Raw genomic sequence first — 23,486 nt, forward strand, 5'->3', positions numbered from 1 at the left:
TTAACTCACCTCATTAATGTTTGCAGCAGGTTGAGAAACCGCGGCTGTACTTCTTATTATAAATTTATCCATGAACCGATGACGAACAAAACAATTTAGGAAGTAGTTAATCAATTACTCAAAAAAATTCAAAAATATTAGTTATTACTTACTGGTTATTTGTGATTTGTAAATTTAAAAAAAAAACAACAGATAAAAAGTTACGATATTTGATAATATAATACCAGCATCACGATGTCTCTATATTATCGTGACCAGCATGAACCTTTTCTGTAACTACAGCTAAAACCGTTTGTAATATCATACTCAAATCCGACTAGTTTATTAATAATTCTAGTATTTTGTGATAACGCATATTGTTCCATTGTTATCAATTCAAAGTTCATGCTGATATCAAAAAAAAAAAAAAAATAATAATAATAATAATTAAAAAAAAAAGTTTGAACATAGGTATTGTGAAAATAATATGACGTACATAACATATCAGTTGACACAAAAAATACCAGGGGGGGGCGAGCGCCCCCTTCGCCCCCCCCCCTAAAAACCGCCACTGATTTAAACATACATCTTTAAAACAAGACGCAAAAAGTCGAAGCGTAAACAGTTGGTTTGAACGGTTGCAACACGGTTTATCATTGGAATACGGTGATATCGAGTATGGAGAAATACAGAAAACATTTCAATCATTAACATTTGATAGAATTTACGTCAAAGGTTAACCTAACCTAGCCAATATCGGCCAAAATTGTTTAGGACTACTTTTAAATAATGGCAACCCATCAACACCTATCACAATATTAATATGGCTACCGTCACTTAGAGATTTTGGAATATTTTGTAAAATACCATTTGTAATTCCAAAGTGATAATATGTGCCTGGTTCAACAATATGTAAATAAGAATGATTTATAGCTGGTATAGTATGCATTAATGTTCTTGAATCTTTTGGTGGTGAATTGAAGCATTTATGACTTTTAAGTATATATAATAAACCATATAGTGCAATTAAAGGAATGTTAAACTCAACTGCCCATTTCCTAATTAATAATTTAAAATTTGATAATTCATCAAAATCAGTACATTCATTTGAGGAACTATCCCAGTTTGACTCCAAATTACTAGATGAACTTAAATTAAAATTTAAGTATAAATTAGAATTACTATAACTATTAAGAAGTTCTACATTATTTAAATTTAAATTATCAGCTAATAATTCAGGCGAAGGATCACCGATTTGAGAAATATTTAAATTGGAACTAAGTTCTGGAATTGTATCAAACAATGAAGAAGTATCATAACTAATAATGAAATTATTTTTAACTTCTTCATGAATTCGTCTTCTTGTAGTTCTACTACTCAAATTCGATGTTTTTTCAAATTACATTCTACTGAAATTTAATTTTTTATAAGGAAATTAAGTAGATAGGGAGTTACTTGTTAAATAAGTTAAATATTTATATTACAAGAGACGTTATCTTATATAGGTATTTTATAGAAAAAAAATGTATACCTCTCAATATTAAAATATACTTAATTTACTGTAATAATGATTATCAAATGTCCTTTAAATATAAATTATACTTAAGAAGAATTCCATTAGAATATTGGAATCACTTAACATTAAAATAATATACAAAATGTACGTCCAATATTAAATTATTTTGTCACTTACCAAATATGAGACAATTTCACGAGTATAATATAAAATATACAAAGTAAGGTAGTCGAATAGGCAATTTCACAAGTAGAATAATATTAATATAGAACTGCGAAGAAGCGAGACCGTTATACGGTGTGTAGACGTCGTCGAAATAGAAATGACAAATGAAATGAATCTAAAATTCTGTAATACCAATTGTCAAAAGCTAAACAGTACACATGGATTTGCGGATAATTACCATTATTACCAATACACCAAAATTGAAAATAATAATATAATTTTCAATATCTGAAATAACCATAGACTTGGGAATAACCACACTTTAATAATAAGCGACAATAACCACGAACTAAGATATATCTTAGTTCGTGCAATAAACCAATAACAACGATAAGAAGTGCGTGGCATTATAGCATTTGTTACATAATAATATAATATAAATTATAAGTAATATCGTAATATCATAATAATAATATTATTATTATCTTAGCTATTTTAATCGAGCGCTGGCTGTCAGAACTCGTCCGTCGGTCCATCTACATACAAAACGTTGGTATTTATTATACGGCTATATCTATATATATATTATAACAGTTATTGGAACCATGAAAAATTAAAAAAAAAAACTCAGAAAAGTGTTGTACATTCAATTTTCTTATGTCGGGGCGGGGGGTTCAAATGCGAATAATAATACTTTTATAATAAAAGCACAGTTTTATTCAAAAATTGAAAACTAGTAACTACTAATAAATAGGTACATGCATAGAGGATTAGAAACTAAAAAAATGAACAAATTTAATATTTATGAAATTATGAATTATACGTCGTACCTATTATAACAATTCAAAACGCTGATTTTTATGTAAAAGTTCAATAAGAACTATATAACTAATTAGGTACCTCCATTTTGCACTTTCTGCAGTTCCTACTATATAAATGGAAACTTGTTTTATTTGTGAACTATAAGTTCAATATTACAAATATCTAATATACTTAATAATAAGTATTCGTTATTAACAATTAATCAACTTTTAAATGAATAAATTAATATTATAATATAATAGGAATAATTTTAAATAACTTTTTGACTGAAATTTTGAATCGTTCTACAATTATTTAGATTTTAATAATTATATTATGATCATATTTTCTGAATATTATTGTACTATTTCATTAATGATGTTATATGATTAGCATATTCAAAAAATAATTAAAACAATTCATATTTAATAACATAATGATGATACATTCCGAATATTATTTTATTATTTCGTTTTTGATGTCATATTATTAATATATTCAAAATATAATTTACACAATTCATGTTTAATAACATAATGATAATATATTCCGAATATTATTTTATTATTTCGTTTTTGATGTCATATTAATAATTCTTTCATAATATTACTTCACAAAATAATTATTTGATAATTTATTGATGTTTATGTCGCCGCCGCGACAATACGGCAATAGCGCGGTAGATATCGCCACTGACCGTTATTCACACACACACACACAGCACAGTATCATGTTTATATTATTATAGTTAAATTGTTTATTTGTATCATTCTGTTTGTGTATTATATAAACGAAGATTACCTACACTAATGTAAACCGGTCGCTGACTGCTCACCGCGGTATACGTATAATATCACAGCCGCTCGAATGCAAATCAGTTCACTAAACGGTGTCAACCAAGGACCCACGATTACTGCCGTGCGCGAATTGCCGGTTTTTATTATTAAGTTGTTTTTCCAAAATTATTGTCATTGGGCGCGAATCGTCCTCTTTATAATTTTTTTGTTGTGTCGTGGACGCGAATCGTCCTTTTTTATAATATTTTTACTGTTTCATTGGGCGACTCATATAATATTATTATTATTGCGTAGATATTGTACTATCGTACTCGGCTGTGTACACTGTCGTACTACATTGTGCCCGGACGCGCCAACTGTTATTTTACATACCTTACAATATTATTTGAATTGTGAACTGTGAAGTGTATTTAAAAATTGTATTATTGTTTATTATTGTATTGTTCATTATTATAGCTATATAGGACCAGCTGGCCAGTCTGCGCTCCACAACTCCGTGAATTTTTGTACATATTATTATATTATTTGTCTGGCTAAAAGCTGTCTGTGTATATATTATTATTATCATATTTATATTGTGGTGTTGCTGTGCATTTAATATTATCATCAATTTATCGCCCTTTGCCAGTAATATAGCAATACTACTTATTAGCTATTAAGAACCGTGTTATTATTTTTTTATTATTAGTTTAATATAAGTACACCCACATACACATACACACCTACTCACCACACACTACCTAACACTCAGACTATTTGCTCGGCGATCCCGTCCACTATTCTTGAGTTGCTATACACATATTATACACGCAATATATAGGTTGGTCGGTGTGTGATTACTGCGCGCGACGTAACGGCGACCGGGTGGCATATTGGCATTCTGGGGTCTGTCTCGGCACCTATAAACTAATTGACGCTTTTAATTGGTTCATTTAAATTTCAGCGCCAATTTCTTTCGCGTTTATCAATAATATCCATAGACCTATTATCTCATAATTATATTATCTTAATAATAAATATTAATTACTCAATAATAATATTTGTAGCTTTGATGATAATATATTAAATTATTAAATAATTATGTTGTTTTATATGTATGTTATATTATAATAATTATAATTTAATAATAAATAAATGTTTAAGTCTGTTAGATATAACACTTTGGTAAGTGATGTAGGAGAGATTTTCTATTTTCTATATCTTGCTAGTGAACTAAGAAGAATTGTATATTATTTTTATTATTAAATTGTTGTATTATATTTACTTTACTTTATTAAATAATTTAATTTAAATAAAAAAATCTAGGCATGTAACTATTATTGAACTTACCAAGGTTGACAAAAATGTGCAGATCAGTTGATACATTCATTGTTTCAATATTTCAGATTAGACTTTTTTATCTCACAATCAATAAAAATTGTTTCCTAATTTCAATTTTTTCCAATTTTAGAAAAGAAGTAATGCAATCACTATAAATAGTGAAATGGTAAGAATTATAAAAATATGATGAAAGGAAAACAAAAAAATTATGGTTAAAAAATATTTTAATACCTATTTTTATCTATCATAATATTATACAACAAAAGCAATAACTAACTAATGAAAAATTAATAGTATATCTTCAAATTCAGTGTTTCCAGTGGCACTAAACCCATGGTTACCATAAAGTCAATATAAAATGATAAATATCAAAAAGTGCAAGTATAAAATATAACTTGTCATAACTTTTAAAATTTAAACGTTTTATTAAAATGTTTGTAAAATAAAATAAAATTAATAATAATTAATAAAAACTAATAATAATAAAAATGTATGTACCTAATAGATTCAGATATCCTTATAAAGATTCAATATTTTATTAAAAATTGTATTTATATGATTAATGACCTGTTCCATGCGATTTAGCATTTGGAACATTCTTTTGAACATTTTCACCTAAATTTCTTTTTCTTTTCTTTTTTTTGTTTATATCGATATTCAATGGTCGCCCTACAGGTAATCGTTTGCTGCCTCTTGTGATCCCCGGTTTTCTTCTATTTATTGCTGTAGGCTGCACTCGAATAGTTGCTCTAGTTCGATGCCTCAGAGAAATATTACTACCAGCAGTACTCAAAAATGATTCCCAAGAAGCAGCAGATTTTACTTTTTTTAAACGATCTAAACATTTGCTGAGGACAGATACTGAAGTTGATGATGTATACTTTTCCAAATTTGATTTAAATAATTCCTGAATTTGTTCAGCATAATATTCAGAGTTCAAATTATAGTCAACTTCTAAAGCTTGATTTGTTAAAGTTGTTGGTATTTTAGAACATGATGGTTCGTTGTTTTCATAATTACCAGGTGTAGCTTCATTTAATGATTCATTAATTTTATTAGAATCTGATTCACAGACAAGTGGCATATAAAATAATTTATCAGGTACATGTTCCCCAAATGCTAATTTAGCCAAAAGTAAGCGGCAGTTTACAGTTATAGCAGGTAGATTTGGCATATTTGTGTTGAAATGATGATACACTGCAGCTTGATGCTTACAAAAGGCTCCTAATTTCCTTTTGAGCAGTTACAACATCCATATGTAACATCAACTTCATAAAAACTGTTATTAGTTTCCGATGGCACTTTAAATATATTATTTGGTAATTTTTCTATTACAATTTTGTTAATGTACACAGCTCTTTTTAATTGATCTTGGAAAAGAAGTCTTGCAGTATCATTTCTGCTATTTACAAATGTTCTTAAACGCCTTAAATAATATTCCTCAAGACTAGTGCAAATAAAATCAACTAAAGCAACTGCATTATATGCTTTATTTCTAGAGAGCACAATATCTTTAAATATGCGTACATTCACTTCGCTAAAGTTATTTGTCTGGTTACCATGTACAGAAGCATCTCTAAAACCCAGACACCAAACTTCTTTCCTGTCCCAATAGTTGTTTACATATTTGATCCATTTCTCATATTGCAGTGGAATTATATTGTCATTTTTACAGTTATTTGCAGTAACTAATTTACCAATAGCAATACTATATGCTTCATTGGCACTACTATCATTAGATGCATTCAAAATACTTTGAAATAGTTTAAATAATAATTTCCTATCTTCACTATGAATGCCATGTTTTGAATCCCATAACCATCTCCACACTGATTGCAAAACATGAAACCTACAGAGAAAAATTCTAGATTCTGGCCAAATTGCTCTTAATGCTTGCCTTTCTGCCTCACTATCATCGATAATAAACTGTTTAGGACATCCATGACCATCAAAACTACATGGAACTGAGTCTTTCAATAATGTAAAAGCTGCTTTATAATCATCAGTTGTTTGTCCTTTAGTTATAAACATTCCTAGTGGAACAGCTCCAATGCCACATGAAGTTAACATAAACGTAACAGAATGACTTTGCGTATCACATGATGAGGTGCTGTCCACAAAAGCTATGTCCTTAGAAAAAGCTAAGGTATGTGCTCTTTGCATAATAGGAGTAACAACTAATATTGCAAATGGATTTTCACTAAACTTTACAATATGTCCATTATTTGTATAATCATTTAACTTTTCTTCCAATTTCTAAAAGAAAAATCTTAAATTTAAAATAGTCTAATAAGCAATGGAATTTTTTCAACTCGAGATACTCATTTTCACAGTTAATGTTTGTGATTTTGATATTTTCTTTTAATGTTTTATAAAATTGTTTTTCTCAGTGCCTTAGATTGTATAAACTTTTAGTATGATAACCATTATTTTCAAATTGATAACCATACTTAGAAAATTTAGATGAATCAATATTAAATATGAAACAATTTAATTGTTATTTAAAACTAGAAGAGGGGGTAGGGCTGGTGACTAAACAATTATTCATCAATTCCTCTACAATATAAACCTAAATATTTAATGAGGAAGTAAATAATAAACCATTGGTTTAATGTTGTATAATATTAAGACATCAAAATTTTCAGAAACAGATGTTGCATACAAATTAACCAATATAAAATATAGGCTGTCATTTAAAATAAAAAGTTAATCAATATAATTTTATTTTATTATTATACCTTAATAAGGCTGAATGTAATTAACGTTAAAAAGATTACCTCGAGAGTAAGATTATCTATTTAAATCTATCTAAAATAATCCTAAATGTTAATTTAATTTAAAAATAGTTATGTACTTGAAATACACTATGTTCAGTAGATGATCCCAAATTATTTAACTTCCAATTATCATACCAATGACAAATAGTCCTATACTTAGGGTTAATTGAAGCATTTGCCAACTGTTCAGAATTCATACCAAACTCTAATTCTATTTTTGTTTCATGTATACTCAAAGACTCTGATATACCTATAAATTAATATAAAACCACATACATATCAAATATACAGATAGTCAAATAAATTGAATCATAATTCATTAGTACATAATACACTAAAAGTAGGTACCTACTTATAATAATAATAATACACAATAATTATGTATCATTTTTGTGTTTGGAGTTTTATAATAGTTAATAACCAAAACAAGTAGGTAATTAAAAAATAGGAAACTACATAATTTATATACATATATAACATAAGTAAACTTAAAAAATGTTATCTTAATTAATATCTTTGGTTTGAATTATATATTTATATATGTATAATTATAGTATCAAACACTTAGTATTATTTTTATTAAATAAACCATAAATGCAGGTAATTAATTAAATTCTAACTATTTTATTTTTAACAGAATTATGTGCTAAAGTTATTTAAAATATGATTGAATTTTAAAATAAATATATTGTTGCTAGGGTTTTACTAATAAGTAATAACTAATTCTTACCTAAACCATCATTGAAGTATTTTTCAAATTGTAACCTTACTTCATTGTTAGCTTTTAAAAATGAGAGTGCCTCAGCAGAAGAAATTGTATGATTATGTTCATTGATAAATATTATTATTGCTGGAAAGCCATCCTAAATTTATATAATAATTAAAGAATTGAGATTTCTAATAAATGTATAAGTTTTTATTGAAAGTTATTTTATGTAACAATAAATATTACATTTATGTTGGTAAATTGTTTAATTTTTTGTCAATGTCAGTCATCTGAGTATAAGTAGGTATATAAAAATATACATAAATTATAGTAAATATAATCAAATGATGAAAGCACATAGGTAAATAGGTTAGGTTTGTTATACCATACACTTACTTTTATATATTTGTCTTTTTTGCATGTATCTTTTGTTGTTAATTTAATTTTTACATCAATTCTAGCTTGACATTCTGTATTTTTCGACTTACCTCTCTTGTTGCTTTTACTATTTACTTTATTAAAACCACTATGATGACACATATAAACTTTTCTAAAATTAAAGTATTTACAAATTGTAAATGTTATTTTATGTTTCAATAACAATTAGGTATAACAAATATATGCACATATTATATACAGCACAAACTGAGTAATAATTACTTAAAATGTTTCAAAAAATAAGTAAATCTATAATTGTAACGTTAATGATTTTTTAGAAGATACAATGTTTGGAATTTGTTAATACTTTTGAGTTGCATTGCTAGGTATAGTCTATAATTAGTATACAAAAAGCTTTAATATTGCTGTGATGTTTTTTAACAGAAACAAAATAAAATAAAAAAATTAAACTGATTATTTATATTGTAAGTATGGTAACTATAAAAGTAGATACTCAGTTGCTAATTGTGGGGCGACAATGCAAAACGTACTATTTGCGTTATACATATTTTTCAGGAAAGGTCATTTTCTGCTGTGCATTAAATATTTGAGATATACATGTTGTGAAAATGTTTAAAAATAGATAAAAAACTATGAAATAAATTTCTGCAGGTAAAAGTATTTTAAAATGTATTTTTTGTACTTAAATATAACTTTTTAAATTTTGAATTGGATCAAAACGTACTATTTACAACAAATGGTACGTTTTGCCTTGATTAACAAAAATAGTACGTTTTGACCAATATTTTTAACAAAACGTTCTATTTGCATAAATTACATTTTACAATAAATATAATTTAATATAATTATATGTTAAGAAATTAAAATACTTTGACTCAACTAAGTGTAATAATATTACACTTACTAGTTACTTATACTTATTCATTAAGTTTATTTAAATTAAGAAAATATATAACATATAGGGAACCGATGGTAGCATCCATATAGGTGAAAGGAATACAAGTTAGGTATAATATATTTTAATAAAACACTTTTTTAATAACTTTTAATTAATAAAAACTAAAACAAGGTAAATAAAAGATTAAAGAACACTTAAAAAAGTAAAAAAAAAGAATAATATAATATCAAGTTTTAAATATTTAAAATGTTAAAATTTAAAAAAATAACAAAGTGATTACAATTTTGAGGAACGCTTTCAGTCTTGAAAAATTAAAATATAGTTAACATATTTTATAACAATTAATTAATATAAAATTATAATCAAACACTTAGTTGAATAAAGCTGCTAGCCTACTAGATAAATATAAAATTATAGGTCAAGTAATTATTAAGAATCAAAAACTATAATACAATAACTTAATCATTATCTTCATCATACATATTTTCAAGCTCTTCATTTCCAACATCTTCACTATTTTTGAAGATATCTTCATAAAACTGCTTAGAGTCTTCAGGAATAGTAAAAAATTTTAGCAAATTCTTGACATCATTTTGCTTGGGTAACTTTACATGGTTAGTTTTTGGTAGTTGCACAAGCTTTTTGAACAACGTATCAAGATTTGAGTTTCTTTTTATCACTTCGATTTTTGTTGGTATTCCTCCATAGGTTTTGGAAACTCCAACAGTTTTTTCTCCCTTAGTGTATGTATAAATTTTCTGTTCAGTTGATTTAAAATCAAATTTGGTTTTTACCAGATTTTTTACCACACTTTTATAATCATAAACGGAGAAGTCCTGACCATACACTTTTACTGTACAAAACCTTTTAAAAATCTCATAGTATTGAGATGGAGAAACAATTGACTCTTTTTTCTCAATACTTGTTCGATACGCCCAAATACCCTATCTGGTGGCATATAGCTATGTCCCCTTACCGGGAATATATGATTAATTTGTTTGAATATTGTTGTTCTGTGGTTTATGTAGTAAAGCAATGTTATCATGGTGAACTGTTTTTGTTTTGGCCTGAACAAGAGTCTGAAAACAGGTTGAGGGTTGTGGGAGGTGATTCCTTTAACATCAGTCGGTTTTCTAAATTTTCTAAAAAATCTATGAGTGACCCACCTTTGTATAAATAGTCAAAAGCATAACTCACCGACAAACATATCTGGAACTATCATTATTAGAGGACTTAGTATTTATACACCAATTTGTGTTTGTGGTAGAGCTATGTTTAGTAATCCATTGAGTTATATCTTGTTAAGAGAACAAATGACAACGGAATGAATTTTTTTCGTATTCCAAAAGTTTAAACATTATTAATAAAATACCTATTTTAATATAGTTCAACTAGGTTCCTATTACACCAAAATGTTATGTCCAACGGACTTAAAAATTTATTTATATTAATAATTTAATATATTATTATCAAAGCCACAAATATTATTATCATTGAGTAATTAATATATTAATTAATATTTATTATTAAGATAATATAATTATAAGATAATAGATCTATGGATATTATTGATAAACGCGAAAGAAATTGGCGCTGAAATTTAAATGAACCAATTAAAAGCGTCAATTAGTTTATAGGTGCCGAGACCGACCCCAGAATGCTAATATGCGACCGGGTGCACGGGCTATTATTGTCCCGTATCTGGCGCAATCAGTTTATTTTAAAACATTATTTTTATAATGAAGATATGATATTAATAAAATATTATCATTACGAAAATGCTATCTGTGTAAATGCATTGACAAGTTAGTAAATGTTTTTAGTTAATTACCCTTTTTTAATTTTAAAAAGGACTGTATTTTTAGGGAACGAGAAATTAGTTATAGAACAAATTGTTTCTGTTTATTTCGTACATTCGCACTATTTATTCTAATTAATAATAAAAAATAAAGGAGAATTATTCCAATTAACAATTTGAGTAATATATAATTAATGTAATAATTTTGAATTTGAATATAAATTGAGTCAATTTTGACGACGATTATTGACCGTTGATCGTCGAGGTCTCACGTAATACTGAAATTATATCGAGATGTCGACGAACAACGGCCGTATCGCATTTCGTTATCGGTGTTCCGAACATACCGCCCGACATTTTACACTCTATGTAAAATCACAAATACATAATTATAAATAGGAATATACATTTTAAATAAAAATTAATAATAATGATAATAATTTACAAAAACATGATAATTATGTATATACAATATAAGTACTATAAATATATTTATTTTTAATTTGTTAATCATATATAGGTAATGGACATGGCATCCTTCCCGCTCGCTGTAATACTCCACGATCTGTCCTCACTTTAGCGACTCGAACGACTCCATCTTTGCCTGTGGATACCTCCATAACTCGTCCTAATTTCCAACGTAATGGTGGTAAATTGTCTTCCTTCAAAAGAACCAAATCACCCACTTCTATTTTCTGTCCTTTGGATTTAGGCCATCTTTGTCTGCACTGTAGTTGTGAGAGGTACTCTTTACTCCAGCGCTGCCAAATTTGTTGAAACAACTGAGTGCTTCTTTGCCATCGATGGAGACGATTAGTCGGCATGTCTACTAAGTCAGGTTCCGGCAAACTTGTCAGTGATCTTCCGATAATGAAGTGACTCGGGGTGAGAGCACTTAGATCGGATGGATCGTTGGACAAAGGTGTAATAGGCCGCGAATTTAGACATGCCTCGATTCGAACTAATATTGTGTTCATTTCTTCATAAGTAAGAGATGCTGTTCCTAAAGTCTTTTGCAATTGTCCTTTTATAGATTTCACCGCTGCCTCCCATAACCCTCCAAAATGGGGAGAGCGAGGAGGGATGAATTTCCATTCTACTCCCACTTCGGCGGCGCACTGGTAAATCATTTTTTTGTGTGTTTCAGACGTAAATAAATCACGTAACTCTTTTAACCGTCTATTTGCTCCTACAAAATTTGTTCCGTTGTTAGAGTATATTATTTTACCAATACCACGCCTGGCCCAAAATCGCCGGAGTGCTGCCAAAAACGAGTTCGTTGTTAAGTCACCGACCAACTCAATGTGCACGGCTTTCGAGAAAAAACAGACAAACACGCATATATAACACTTCGACGTCGGTGCATTTCGTCTTAAACTATTTTTAATTAATATCGGCCCAGCGAAGTCTACTCCACTCGTTAAAAAGGCGTGATTTGCCACTTCTATTCGCGGGGCAGGCAGATTGCCTAGGATAGGTTGATATGTAGCTGGCTTAGTGCGAAAACACGAGATACATTCATGCACTGTTTTTTTTTGCAACATTTCGTCCACCTAACGGCCAATATTTTTCGCGTGCCGATGCTAATAGTGCTTGTGGTCCCGCATGAAGTAATTTTATGTGTTCATGACTAAATACTAATTTTGTGAAATGAGTGTTGGCTGGAAGTACTATCGGATTTTTTTTATCTCGTTGCATATTTTCTGCATTATTTAATCTTCCACCAACTCTTATTATTTCATCTTGATCTAAAAAAGGGTTTAATAAATACAACTTGCTTTTATTTGATACACCTTTACCATTTTTTAAACATTTTATTTCGTTCGCGAAAAATTTCGATTGTACTATTTAAAGTATTTTCGTTCGCGCGTACTCAAGTTCATTGACCGATATTATCGCGGCCGCATTAGGCCCGTACGTAATATTTTGTATCGCAGTATTTTTATCTCTCTTTACGATGCGATGTTTCCAACGTAATACGTATGCAGTTATTCTTAATAATTTTGCTAATGATGAATATTTCGTAATTAAATTTGTTTCTTCTGTTTTGACCAAAGTGACAATCTGATTTTTTCTTTCTTCTAGATCGTCATTTTTTCGTAAGTCTCCGCAATTTAACGTGTTTTTTGTCCATTCCGATTTTTCTTTTTTCATCCACGCAGGACCCTCCCACCATAAAACATTATGTTTTAATTGATTAGGACTGCAGCCACGTAATATAATATCAGCGGGATTGTCTTGTGACTTGACGTGATTCTATTGATCGGCTGACGAATAATTATGAATTTCACCGACTCTGTGCGACACAAACGTTTTCCACCTTGACGATTGTGAATTTAGCCAGGCTAATACTATGGTCGAGTCGGTCCAATAATACTTATTTTTTATTTTTATTTTTAAACTCGGTATCACCTTTTCTACCAGCTGTATTAATAACACGGCAGCGCAAAGCTCTAATCGGGCTAGCGATACTACCTTTAAGGGCGCTACGCTTGATTTCGCGGCGACCAGCCGCGCTGTGCAGTTGCCGTATTCGTCCGTAGCCTTTAAGTAAATGCATGCCCCATACGCGCAAATCGACGCGTCGGCAAAACCGTGCATTTCTATTTCATTATTATTCTCAACGCCTATTATTCTTCGTGGAATTTTTATATTTTCAATGTCAGTTAACCCTTTGGCGAGTGGATTTAATTTGGTACCCATTACCCTGAGAGTGAATTGTTTTTATAAAGCAATTGGTATTTTGCTTAAAGTAAAGACGTCATTTGACGTATTAAATATTTGTGTTACAATAGTAAAGACGTCATTTGACGTTTTAAATATCTGCGTTAAAATAGTAAAGACGTCAATTGACTTCCTAAAGTTTTTTTAATGTATGTTCTTTTTTTTTATCGGTTTTGATTGTAATTTTAAAAAAAATGGTAAACCTACCTAAATAAAAAAGTATATTTGGTGCTGTACAAGTCCTCAATACAATATCTTTAAACTAGGATAAAACGTATTTAATAAATTCAATTTAGTAAAAATAAAAATATCTTTTTGAAAAAAAAATTTAATAAACTCAAATAAAAATAATAACCTTTTTAACAATGAAAATATAACAAAACTATTGTTTGAATAACAACTATTAATAAATTGAAATTAAAAATCACTTTTGTAAATAATACATTATATAATATTCTAATATTAATAATAAAATAATAACAATATAATTATATAAATATAATAATAACAGTATACTACTCAAATTAAAACAATTTAAAATATTTAAATTATCAAAATACATGAATGAAATAAAATTAATACTTTTGTTTGTATGGTAATTTTGAAAACATGGCTCTAAACATAGTGCCTTTCCGCATTCTTTGCATTCATAAGCTGTGTCTTTTCTACACTGGGTATCTAACTTAGTTTGAGAATGTACATGGCATTTTTTTTGAATCCTACTTTTTCCTTCAAGTGGTGTAATGCGTGATGGGAAATGACGTTCCGTGAGTCGAGTTGGAAAATCTCCTTTAATTTTTCTTCCTGGACGACTATGATTTATATTTGTACCAGAAGAATAAGTCTGAAGTAACTGTTCAATTAATTTTAAACGATATTCAGGTAGTTTCAATTTAGTTTCTTTCAGAGAATTATACAGAATACCAGAATTGAGGACAGATAAATCAAGTAAATGAAAAAAAAACTTCTTATACCATTTTATAGACCTTCTAGATGTATATTAAATGACATCTGCATATCGGATTTATCAATTAGACCCATGTTTACATTGTAATCTAATATGCATTCAGGTTTTTTAATTTTATTTCCTACACGGTCAGTTTTATTTGTCATTGACATTTTTGTGTCGTGTACAGTTGAAAGCATATGGACATCTCTTTTGTCCTTCCATTTACAAGTCATCATGTCTTTTGTTGTAGCTGATATACACTGACCAGGAGCTAATTTGGTTGGAAACGTGGGAATACCTTTTCTATTATTTCTAACTGTACCACAGGCACCAGTGTTATGATCTAACAAATATTGGTATAGTAATGGAGAAGAATACCAATTGTCCATATAGATTATATGACCTTTATTTATGTATGGTTCCATTAAAGTTGATATAACTGAACCTGATTGTTGTAGAGATTCATTAAAATTGATATGTTTGTTATCACCTGTATAAACCAAATAGTCCAAAACATAACCTGTTTTGCAATCACAAAGAACAAATAATTTAATTCCGAAACGATGCCTCTTAGAAGGAATGTATTGTTTGAACTTAAGCCTTCCTTTCCACTCAACTATACTCTCATCAACACATACTTTCTGGTATGGTTTGAAAACTGAACGAAATTTCATTCTAAGAGATTCAATAATTGTATCAATTTTAAAAAGTCTGTTGCCTGGTACTTGATTTTGGTTATCACAAAAATGTAATAATCTAAGTATTATTAAATATCTATCTTGACTCATTATTTTACCAAATATAGGAGACAAAAGTAGTGGTGATGTAGACCAATAATCCTTTATGTTATTTTTCTTTTGGTGTGCCATTAAAAGTGATAAAGCCAAAAAAGTATACATCTCATTTACACTGGTTTCCTTCCATTTTTATTTAGAGTGCTGTTTTAAAACTGTATTTTTCATTATATAATAAAAAATTTGTTTGTTTCTTCAACAATATGCTGAACTAAGTGTTCATCAAAAATCATTTTAAAAATATCGAACTCAGAAAAATCAGGTGCTAAATCATCAATAAAATCTAAATTTATACCAGACTGGGCATCATTAAAACTAAATTTTTTGGAACATATTTAGAACATACATCCTCATTAAAGTTCCACTGACCAGAAAACATTTGCTTTGGTGTATTTACATTTTTACCTTTTTTACAGAGTTTATTTGCACCACTAATATTATCACTAATACTATTACTAATATTTGTTATACATTCATCAACATCCATAGAAACATTGGAAATATTTAAAATGTCAACACCATCATCAATAAATATAGGCAAATTTTCAATATCTACAAATTCTAAATCAGATTGAATAGAAATTTCGGGAGAACTAGTAAAACAATATATGTCTGGTCATTAGAAATGTTTGGAATACTTGGTATTGGTTCTGATCTGGGAAACTGACTAGAAGTATTTTTTGAAGTATTTACTGGAGTACTGCACAATTTAGAAGCTAATTTTCCCTAATTGTTTTTACTAAACTATCATTCTCCAATTCAGAATCTGATGTATCACCATCACAAGACCAATCACTCTTCGTCGTTTGATTCAGCATTGGTATTATTAATTCATTTATTTGATCACGGGAAAGCGAAGACATTGTAAAAATAAATAATAATAAAGGTAGATAGTTGGTACATATAACTAATAACCAATAAAATAATTAGACACTAATTAACATGAAAAAACAATATTTTTCACCGTTCGGATCGTAATATTGTTATGAAATATATTGTGACAAAAGATAAAGAAATTAAATGTTTTGGCGGGTAGATTGGCAGCTTCAATCTTATCCGATATCAAAAACAACAACGTAATTATATTATATATATCACAGTGTAGGCAAAAACAATACATATCATAATTACTCTAAATTAATTTTTATTTTATTACAAAGTGAACACTGTCAATTATGTTATTCTCTTTGACTTTCACAGCCAATAGACAGCACTACATATTTCATTATCACGTATATATTGATAATATCAATACAGTTTTCATAAACATTCGTTAAAAACAGAGATAACAGAAAAACGTCAATTGACGTCTTTACGCTACAGGGCATAATAAGAAAAAACGTCAATTGACGTCTATACTCGTCAAAGGGTTAACTCTTCAAGATAATTGCCCCATTCTTCCTTTAATTGCGCCGGTAATACATCATCCCATTCTAATTTGTGTTGCCATAGCTTTTGCATTAGAATTTTTGCGGTTACGATTACAGGACCGATTAATTCTAATGGATCGTAAATTGTCGCAATGGTAGACAATACTTTTCTTTTCGACATCGCCAGGTCGTTAGTATAATTGTGATTACTAATTTTGTACTGATAAGCGTCCGTCCAAGGATCCCAGTACAATCCTAGCGTCTTTACCGCGGTGCCGTCTATATCTAGGATGAACATTGGATCGTCATTATTATTCGATATATTTGTCAATATAATGCGGGCTCATTAGATATCCATTTTCGTAATACGAATCCAGCACTGTTCATAGTGTTTATCACCTCCTCTCTTAAATTAACAGCATCTGCAATCGTGTTGGCGCCCGTTAAAAGATCGTCCATGTAAAAATCGGACTTAATCGCCCGAGAAGCCAACGGGGCTTTTTCTTCACATTCTTGCGCTAATTTTTCGAGACACGCGGTGGCTAAATATGACGCGGGTGATGTTCCGTACGTTATCGTATTTAAACAATATTCTTTTAATTTATCGCTGGGTTGTGATCGCCATAATATAGTTTGTAATGACCTATTTTCTTCGCTTATTAATATCTGACGATACATTTTTTCAATGTCCGCTGGCATGGCGTATTTGTGTGTCCTAAATCTTGATATTATGCAAATAAGTTCATCTTGAATTATTGGGCCTTTTACTAGTATGTCATTTAAACTCGTTCCCAAGTCCGTTTTACACGACGCGTCAAATACTACACGTGTTTTCGTCGTAGTACTGTCGGCGCGTACGACAGAATGGTGAGGCATATAATAAACTTGTTTCAGTTTCGCGGACGCCGATGGTAATGACATTTCTGACATATGACGTAGTTGTATGTACTCGTTCATAAAGTCGATATAATCACTACATAATTTTGTGTTATTCTTGAATCGATTTTCCAAGGACAAAAATCGTTTAAGTGCCGTACTTTTCGACTCACCCAGCTTATCGTAATTTTCGCGTAATGGTAATTTTACCACGAATCTTCCCGATGTATCTCGTCTTACTGTTCGATTAAAATGCTCGACACATACTTTTTCTTCATCGGTCTAATCCTGTGGTGTTTTGCTGGTATCTTCAATTTGCCAAAATTTTGCTATCTGCTCATTCAGGTTGGCGCTGTCTTCCATCAACTTAGTCATCGTGACGAATGATTTTACGGCGGTTTGCGCTAAATTGTGTGTGGAGCCGGCGGCAATCCAACCTAATTCGCTTTCTTGATATATAATACCATTTTCCGCAGCTTTATATTTTCCAGGACGTATAATATCATAAAAACATTCGGCACCAATTAATACGTCTATTTTACCCGGAATTGCGTACGTTGGATCGGCCAAATTTATATAATTAGGTAAACTTAATTTTGTCGTGTCAAAACTTTGCATAGGTAAGTTTGTCGTAATTTTAGGTAAAGTTAGAAATTCGAATTCACCGCTATAGGCCATATCTTTACTATGAATAGTAGTTTTTACTGAATAATGAGCTTGACTCATTGAATTATCAACACCTGAAATAGAAAATTTCACCCGTTTGCGCGGCAATTGTAATTTTTGTGCTAAATCATTGGTTACAAAATTACATTGAGAACCTGAGTACAACAACGCGCGCGCGTGAAATATTTCTTTCGATCGACCTTCAATTTTAATTATCGCGGTTGATAACAAAAATTGTTTTATGGGGCTACGCGTAGCATGTGTACTTATCGACGTTTCGGCGGTTATTTCTGGTGCCTTTTGATCATGAAGCAACGTATTATGCTTCTCCCCACATTTTTTGCAGCCATTAAATTTACATTTATCTCCCAAGTGTCGACTTAGGCATACTGCACAAATGCCTAATTTGTCTACCTGTACTTGTCGTTCGCGGACGCCGAGACCTATAAATTTTGGACATCGATATATCGCATGGTTTTGTTCACACATATAACATTTAAATTTAGAAGTAGTAACATGCATTGACGCTTGAGTTCTACGCTGGTATTTTTTTTCTTTTTGGTCTGCTGCTCTTGTTTTTTGTTCAGCTTTTCCGTGTAAGTTTTGAGCTCCTTCTACGGCTTCTAATACTTGAAAGCGTTTATTTAAAAATTGTATTAAATCGGAAACGTTTGATATTTCAGATTTCGGCGCCTGTACTTCCCATGCGCGCAGTGTAGCTGAATTTAGTTTCGTGCAAATTATGTGAATCATCATAGGTCCCCACGCATTTGGATCGTGGCCTAGACTTTCTAGCGCTTTCATATTACCAAATAACTTACTTATCAACGAATTTTCTTAATTTTATTGCTGATTCATCTTCTAACGGATCTAGATCAAAAATTGCTTTTGTATGGTTTTGAACTAGTATGCGTTTATTATTGTAGCGCTCATTCAAGCACTCCCAAGCAATCGTATAATTTTTATCCGACGTTTCAAAGCTCTGAATGACCATTAAGGCGTCACTTGTAAGAGCTGATTTTAAATAAAAAAATTTTTGAACGTCTGTTAGTGCCTCATTTCCATGAATATGTGCCACGAACATGTCGTGGAACGTGGACCATTCTTTATAGTCTCCACTAAATGTAGGTACATTGAGCGCCGCGAGCTTGACAATCGATGCTTGTTTTGACGCAGTACTATTACTTCGCGCTGTTGTTGTCAGCTGCGACATTGCTTAATTTTGACTTTCATTATTTTGATCTACTTGTTCAATTGTATCTTGCTATGGTTCAAACAGTTTATTATATTTTGATACTGCTAGGAAATACAACTCTTCGAAATCAAATCTATATTGGTTTTCCGATTCATCTTGCACTTGCATTTCTATTTCCAATTGAATTTTTTGAAACAATTCCCAGCCCTCTTCGATCTTTTTTCGTTTTATTTTTAGTATTTCAGCGTTGCTATCGGTCTTACCTTCATTGACATCGTTCAAAAATCTTGTTAGCTGACTTTTCAATACCCCTCGCCTCTTTATTTGCATTGCCGTATCTTGATCACCCATTATTATTGAACTTCGTTCTATTTGACTGATATCGAGTTCAGTGACAATTTATTTAGGTAATACTACGACTATTATGCGATAGGGAATTTTATGTGCTGCGGGAAACCCGATAAAAAATATTAAATTTGATCTTACCTCGTGGTTTCGATGTTAATCCACACTGCTTTAACACGCGAATTTTCGCTTTATTTGGTTTTTTAACGAATTGTAATTTATTTTTCGCCTTGATATCCTGTTCGAAGGACCATGTATTTTTAGGGAACGAGAAATTAGTTATAGAACAAATTGTTTCTGTTTATTTCGTACGTTCGCACTATTTATTCTAATTAATAATAAAAAATAAAGGAGAATTATTCCAATTAACAATTTGAGTAATATATAATTAATATTATTATAATAATAATATAATAAATATAATATAATAATCAAATATTGGTTCAACAAAAAAAAATTTAAAATTTAAACCAAACTGTTAGAAGACTGTTATGGGCTACGAGATATCAAGGCTAAGTTAGTATGACCATGAAACGTGTCGGGATAGTAAGCGCATCAATAATTATAGTGCACGAATGATGCATTTAAAATGTTATTGCATACAGGTTCGTACTGGGCCGGCGGGATACCGCGAACTTTCCCGGTGGGCCACTGCTCAAAAATAATTTGTTATTCTTATATACTTAATAATTATACAAGAAGTTATAACACTATAATATTATTGAGTTTAAATATAAATTATAAATATATTTATTTTTTTCATATCATAACACGCAACTACGCAAGTGTAAAAATTCAAAATTGTTTATATTTGATGTTTAAAAATAGATTTTAGGTTTCGAATTAGCTAATAATCCTCCACTCCACCTTATCTGCATCACGAATAATTATTATTTATAACGTCTATTAATAATGTCGATTATACCAATCGATTAATGCGCGTTTATACCACAGCTGGTCTTCGAGAATTTACATTTTACATTTACAATATATTAATATACTATAATATAGTGTTACGTTCAATGATGATATGATAATGTTGTGAGATTTTTACTTGTTTCTATTTCATTGTTGACTGTTTTGTATTTTTTGGCGATTTTTAATACACCTGTCTATTGAGTATTGGTTGTTGTCTGTTGAAAATGGAAAACAAAAGAAAGGGTGGTGCCGAAAAAATAAGAGAGAAAAAAATGAAACTATTAAAAAAGTCAAGTGAGAACTGTGTAAAGATTAATCAATGTTTTACACCAATTGTGACTCCTCTATGTCATAGTGACTCTAGTAAGTATAAATTTGATTACAAAGTTAGGTATGTCATGAAATTGCATATTTTTTTATTTAAAAGTTTAAAACCCATGTATTTCTATATTTTAAGTACGATGGTGAAAATAAAAATTAAAGGGAATTATTTTTTTGACTTATAAGTGTATGAGTATGACCAATAGTGTTAATAATTGATATATTATTTATGTTTATGCAAGAAAATCTTTGCAATCAACCACTATTAGGCATTGGAAATGTGAGTATCTACTTATAATAATTATTTTTACCTAGAATTCTTTAAAAATAATATGTATATAGTTTATAACCAAAATAAAAATAAATTTAATTCAGCCATAATAGTTAATAAACTACAATATAAGTGTCAAAATACTTTATATTTTTACACAATATATTAAATTATATTATGTTATGATTAAATTATTTTTATAAATTTATAAGTAATAGTATTTGTGAAATACTTATTTAATATGAAACAAAACTAAAATCACATATTAAAACTATTTTGGTAAGTTTAGTTAACACAAAATATAGTTAGTAAAAATTAATTATTTTAATAATATTTTTTTTTTTTTTTTTTTTTTTTAATTTAAAATGATTATTTCATATTGTTTATTATACTTTACTGATGTAGATTAACAATATAATTTTTTTAGAGTAATGTGAATATTGATGAAACTAATTCTGGTGCTAGTACTAGTAGTACAAGATCTGTGATAATGGATTTTCATGACAACCAACTAGTTCAAAATCAAGTAAGAATGAAAATTTAGTTGGTATTTGTTTTTTTATTTTCATTAATAAAATGTTTAAAATGTATAATCATAATGACCAATTTTGAAATGATGATGTTAATACCTAATCTGAGGCATGTCTCTAATTAAAACAGTTTACAAATACTCTCAGATCTTGAAGAAACAAAAACTACTCTAGTAATTTTAATCTAGTTTTACATTTATTAATAACTTCTCAAAAAGTTAGTAATTAATGTTAGGTACTATAGTTGCCTAAGAATTTTAGAATTTAAATTTACTTACTAATATTTTTGAACAAGTAGGTATAAAAAAAAATATTATATTATTTTATATATATTTATATTTTTAAATATTATTAGAAATGATTTGGTAACTATCTAGATTTATACATAATAAGATTGATAGATTAACTATTTAAATTAATTTTAATTTAGATCACTTATAAAATAATATATATATATAATTTTTTGTAACTATAATATGCTTAATTCTTAAACATGTTTTTCTCAATTTCATAAAACTTCAAGAATTTTTATTGAATACTAAAAATATTAAATGCATTTTAAAGTTGTAATTAATAATTTAACAATTTGTTACCCTCATAAACAACAAACTATTTTTTTTTTTGTATTTTAGGATGTTGTTATTAATGACAGTAATATTGATATTCATGAAAAAATACAAATCAACTACTTTAAAAACCCCAACAAAAATGATATTGGTCAATTTTTTGAATATCATCCACAACAACCATTTTTTGATATTCCTTTTAAATCATCTAAAGCATTTTACCGGAAAGATAAATCTCAACGTTGTTGGCTTTCATATGATGTATTTTCTCAAAGTTTATTTTGTAGTGTGTGTTTAAGTTTTTCTTCAGAAGATAACGTATTTACCCAAGGATTAAAACTTTGGACCCATGTTTATCAAAGAATTGATGAACACGAAAAAAGCAAGAATCATACATTATGCACAGATGCTTATCTACACCATGCAAATAACAAAAGTATAGACTATTTACTATTTTCAGACCAAAAAAATAAAGTAAAGGAAGAAGTTAAAAATAATAGGAAAATACTAGAAAGGGTTATTGAGATAGTAAAACTAATTGGAAAGAGAGGTTTAAGTTATCGTGCTACTCAATATGAATCATCTTATTCTTTACAAGATCCTACACTTGACCATGGTAACTTTTTAGAAATTCTACTTCTCTTAAAAAAATATGATGTGACATTAAATGAACATGTTGATAAAATAACCAAAAGTGCTCAAGAAAAAGCTGCTAGGCATAAATCTACAAAAGTAAAAGGAAGAGGTTCATCTTTGACGTTCATTTCAAAAACAACGGTTAATTTGATTATTGATGCTATTAGTG

General features: G+C 29.1%; 3 protein-coding genes across 3 annotated transcripts; all 3 read right to left on the bottom strand.

Annotated features, from left to right (window-relative positions):
• Nucleotides 1-5,108: 5,108 nt before the first annotated feature.
• LOC126553015 (uncharacterized) lies at nucleotides 5,109-8,906 on the bottom strand. Its single transcript, XM_050208211.1, is given in 6 exon segments — nucleotides 5,109-5,808; nucleotides 5,811-6,834; nucleotides 7,433-7,605; nucleotides 8,086-8,218; nucleotides 8,458-8,611; nucleotides 8,722-8,906. Coding segments are annotated over 5 exon segments (2,145 nt in total). The 5' UTR covers nucleotides 8,602-8,611; nucleotides 8,722-8,906; the 3' UTR covers nucleotides 5,109-5,137.
• Nucleotides 8,907-17,320: 8,414 nt separating this feature from the next.
• On the bottom strand, nucleotides 17,321-17,914 carry LOC126553022 (uncharacterized). Its single transcript, XM_050208217.1, has one exon. The coding sequence runs from the start codon at nucleotides 17,912-17,914 to the stop codon at nucleotides 17,321-17,323; it is 594 nt and encodes a 197-aa protein (XP_050064174.1).
• A 237-nt stretch (nucleotides 17,915-18,151) lies between these two features.
• LOC114128984 (uncharacterized) lies at nucleotides 18,152-19,339 on the bottom strand. Its single transcript, XM_027993604.2, has one exon. The coding sequence runs from the start codon at nucleotides 19,337-19,339 to the stop codon at nucleotides 18,152-18,154; it is 1,188 nt and encodes a 395-aa protein (XP_027849405.2).
• Nucleotides 19,340-23,486: the final 4,147 nt, after the last annotated feature.

Source organism: Aphis gossypii, unplaced genomic scaffold (genome assembly GCF_020184175.1).
Source record: "Aphis gossypii isolate Hap1 unplaced genomic scaffold, ASM2018417v2 Contig00049, whole genome shotgun sequence".
NCBI classification, from domain to species: Eukaryota; Metazoa; Arthropoda; class Insecta; order Hemiptera; family Aphididae; genus Aphis; species Aphis gossypii.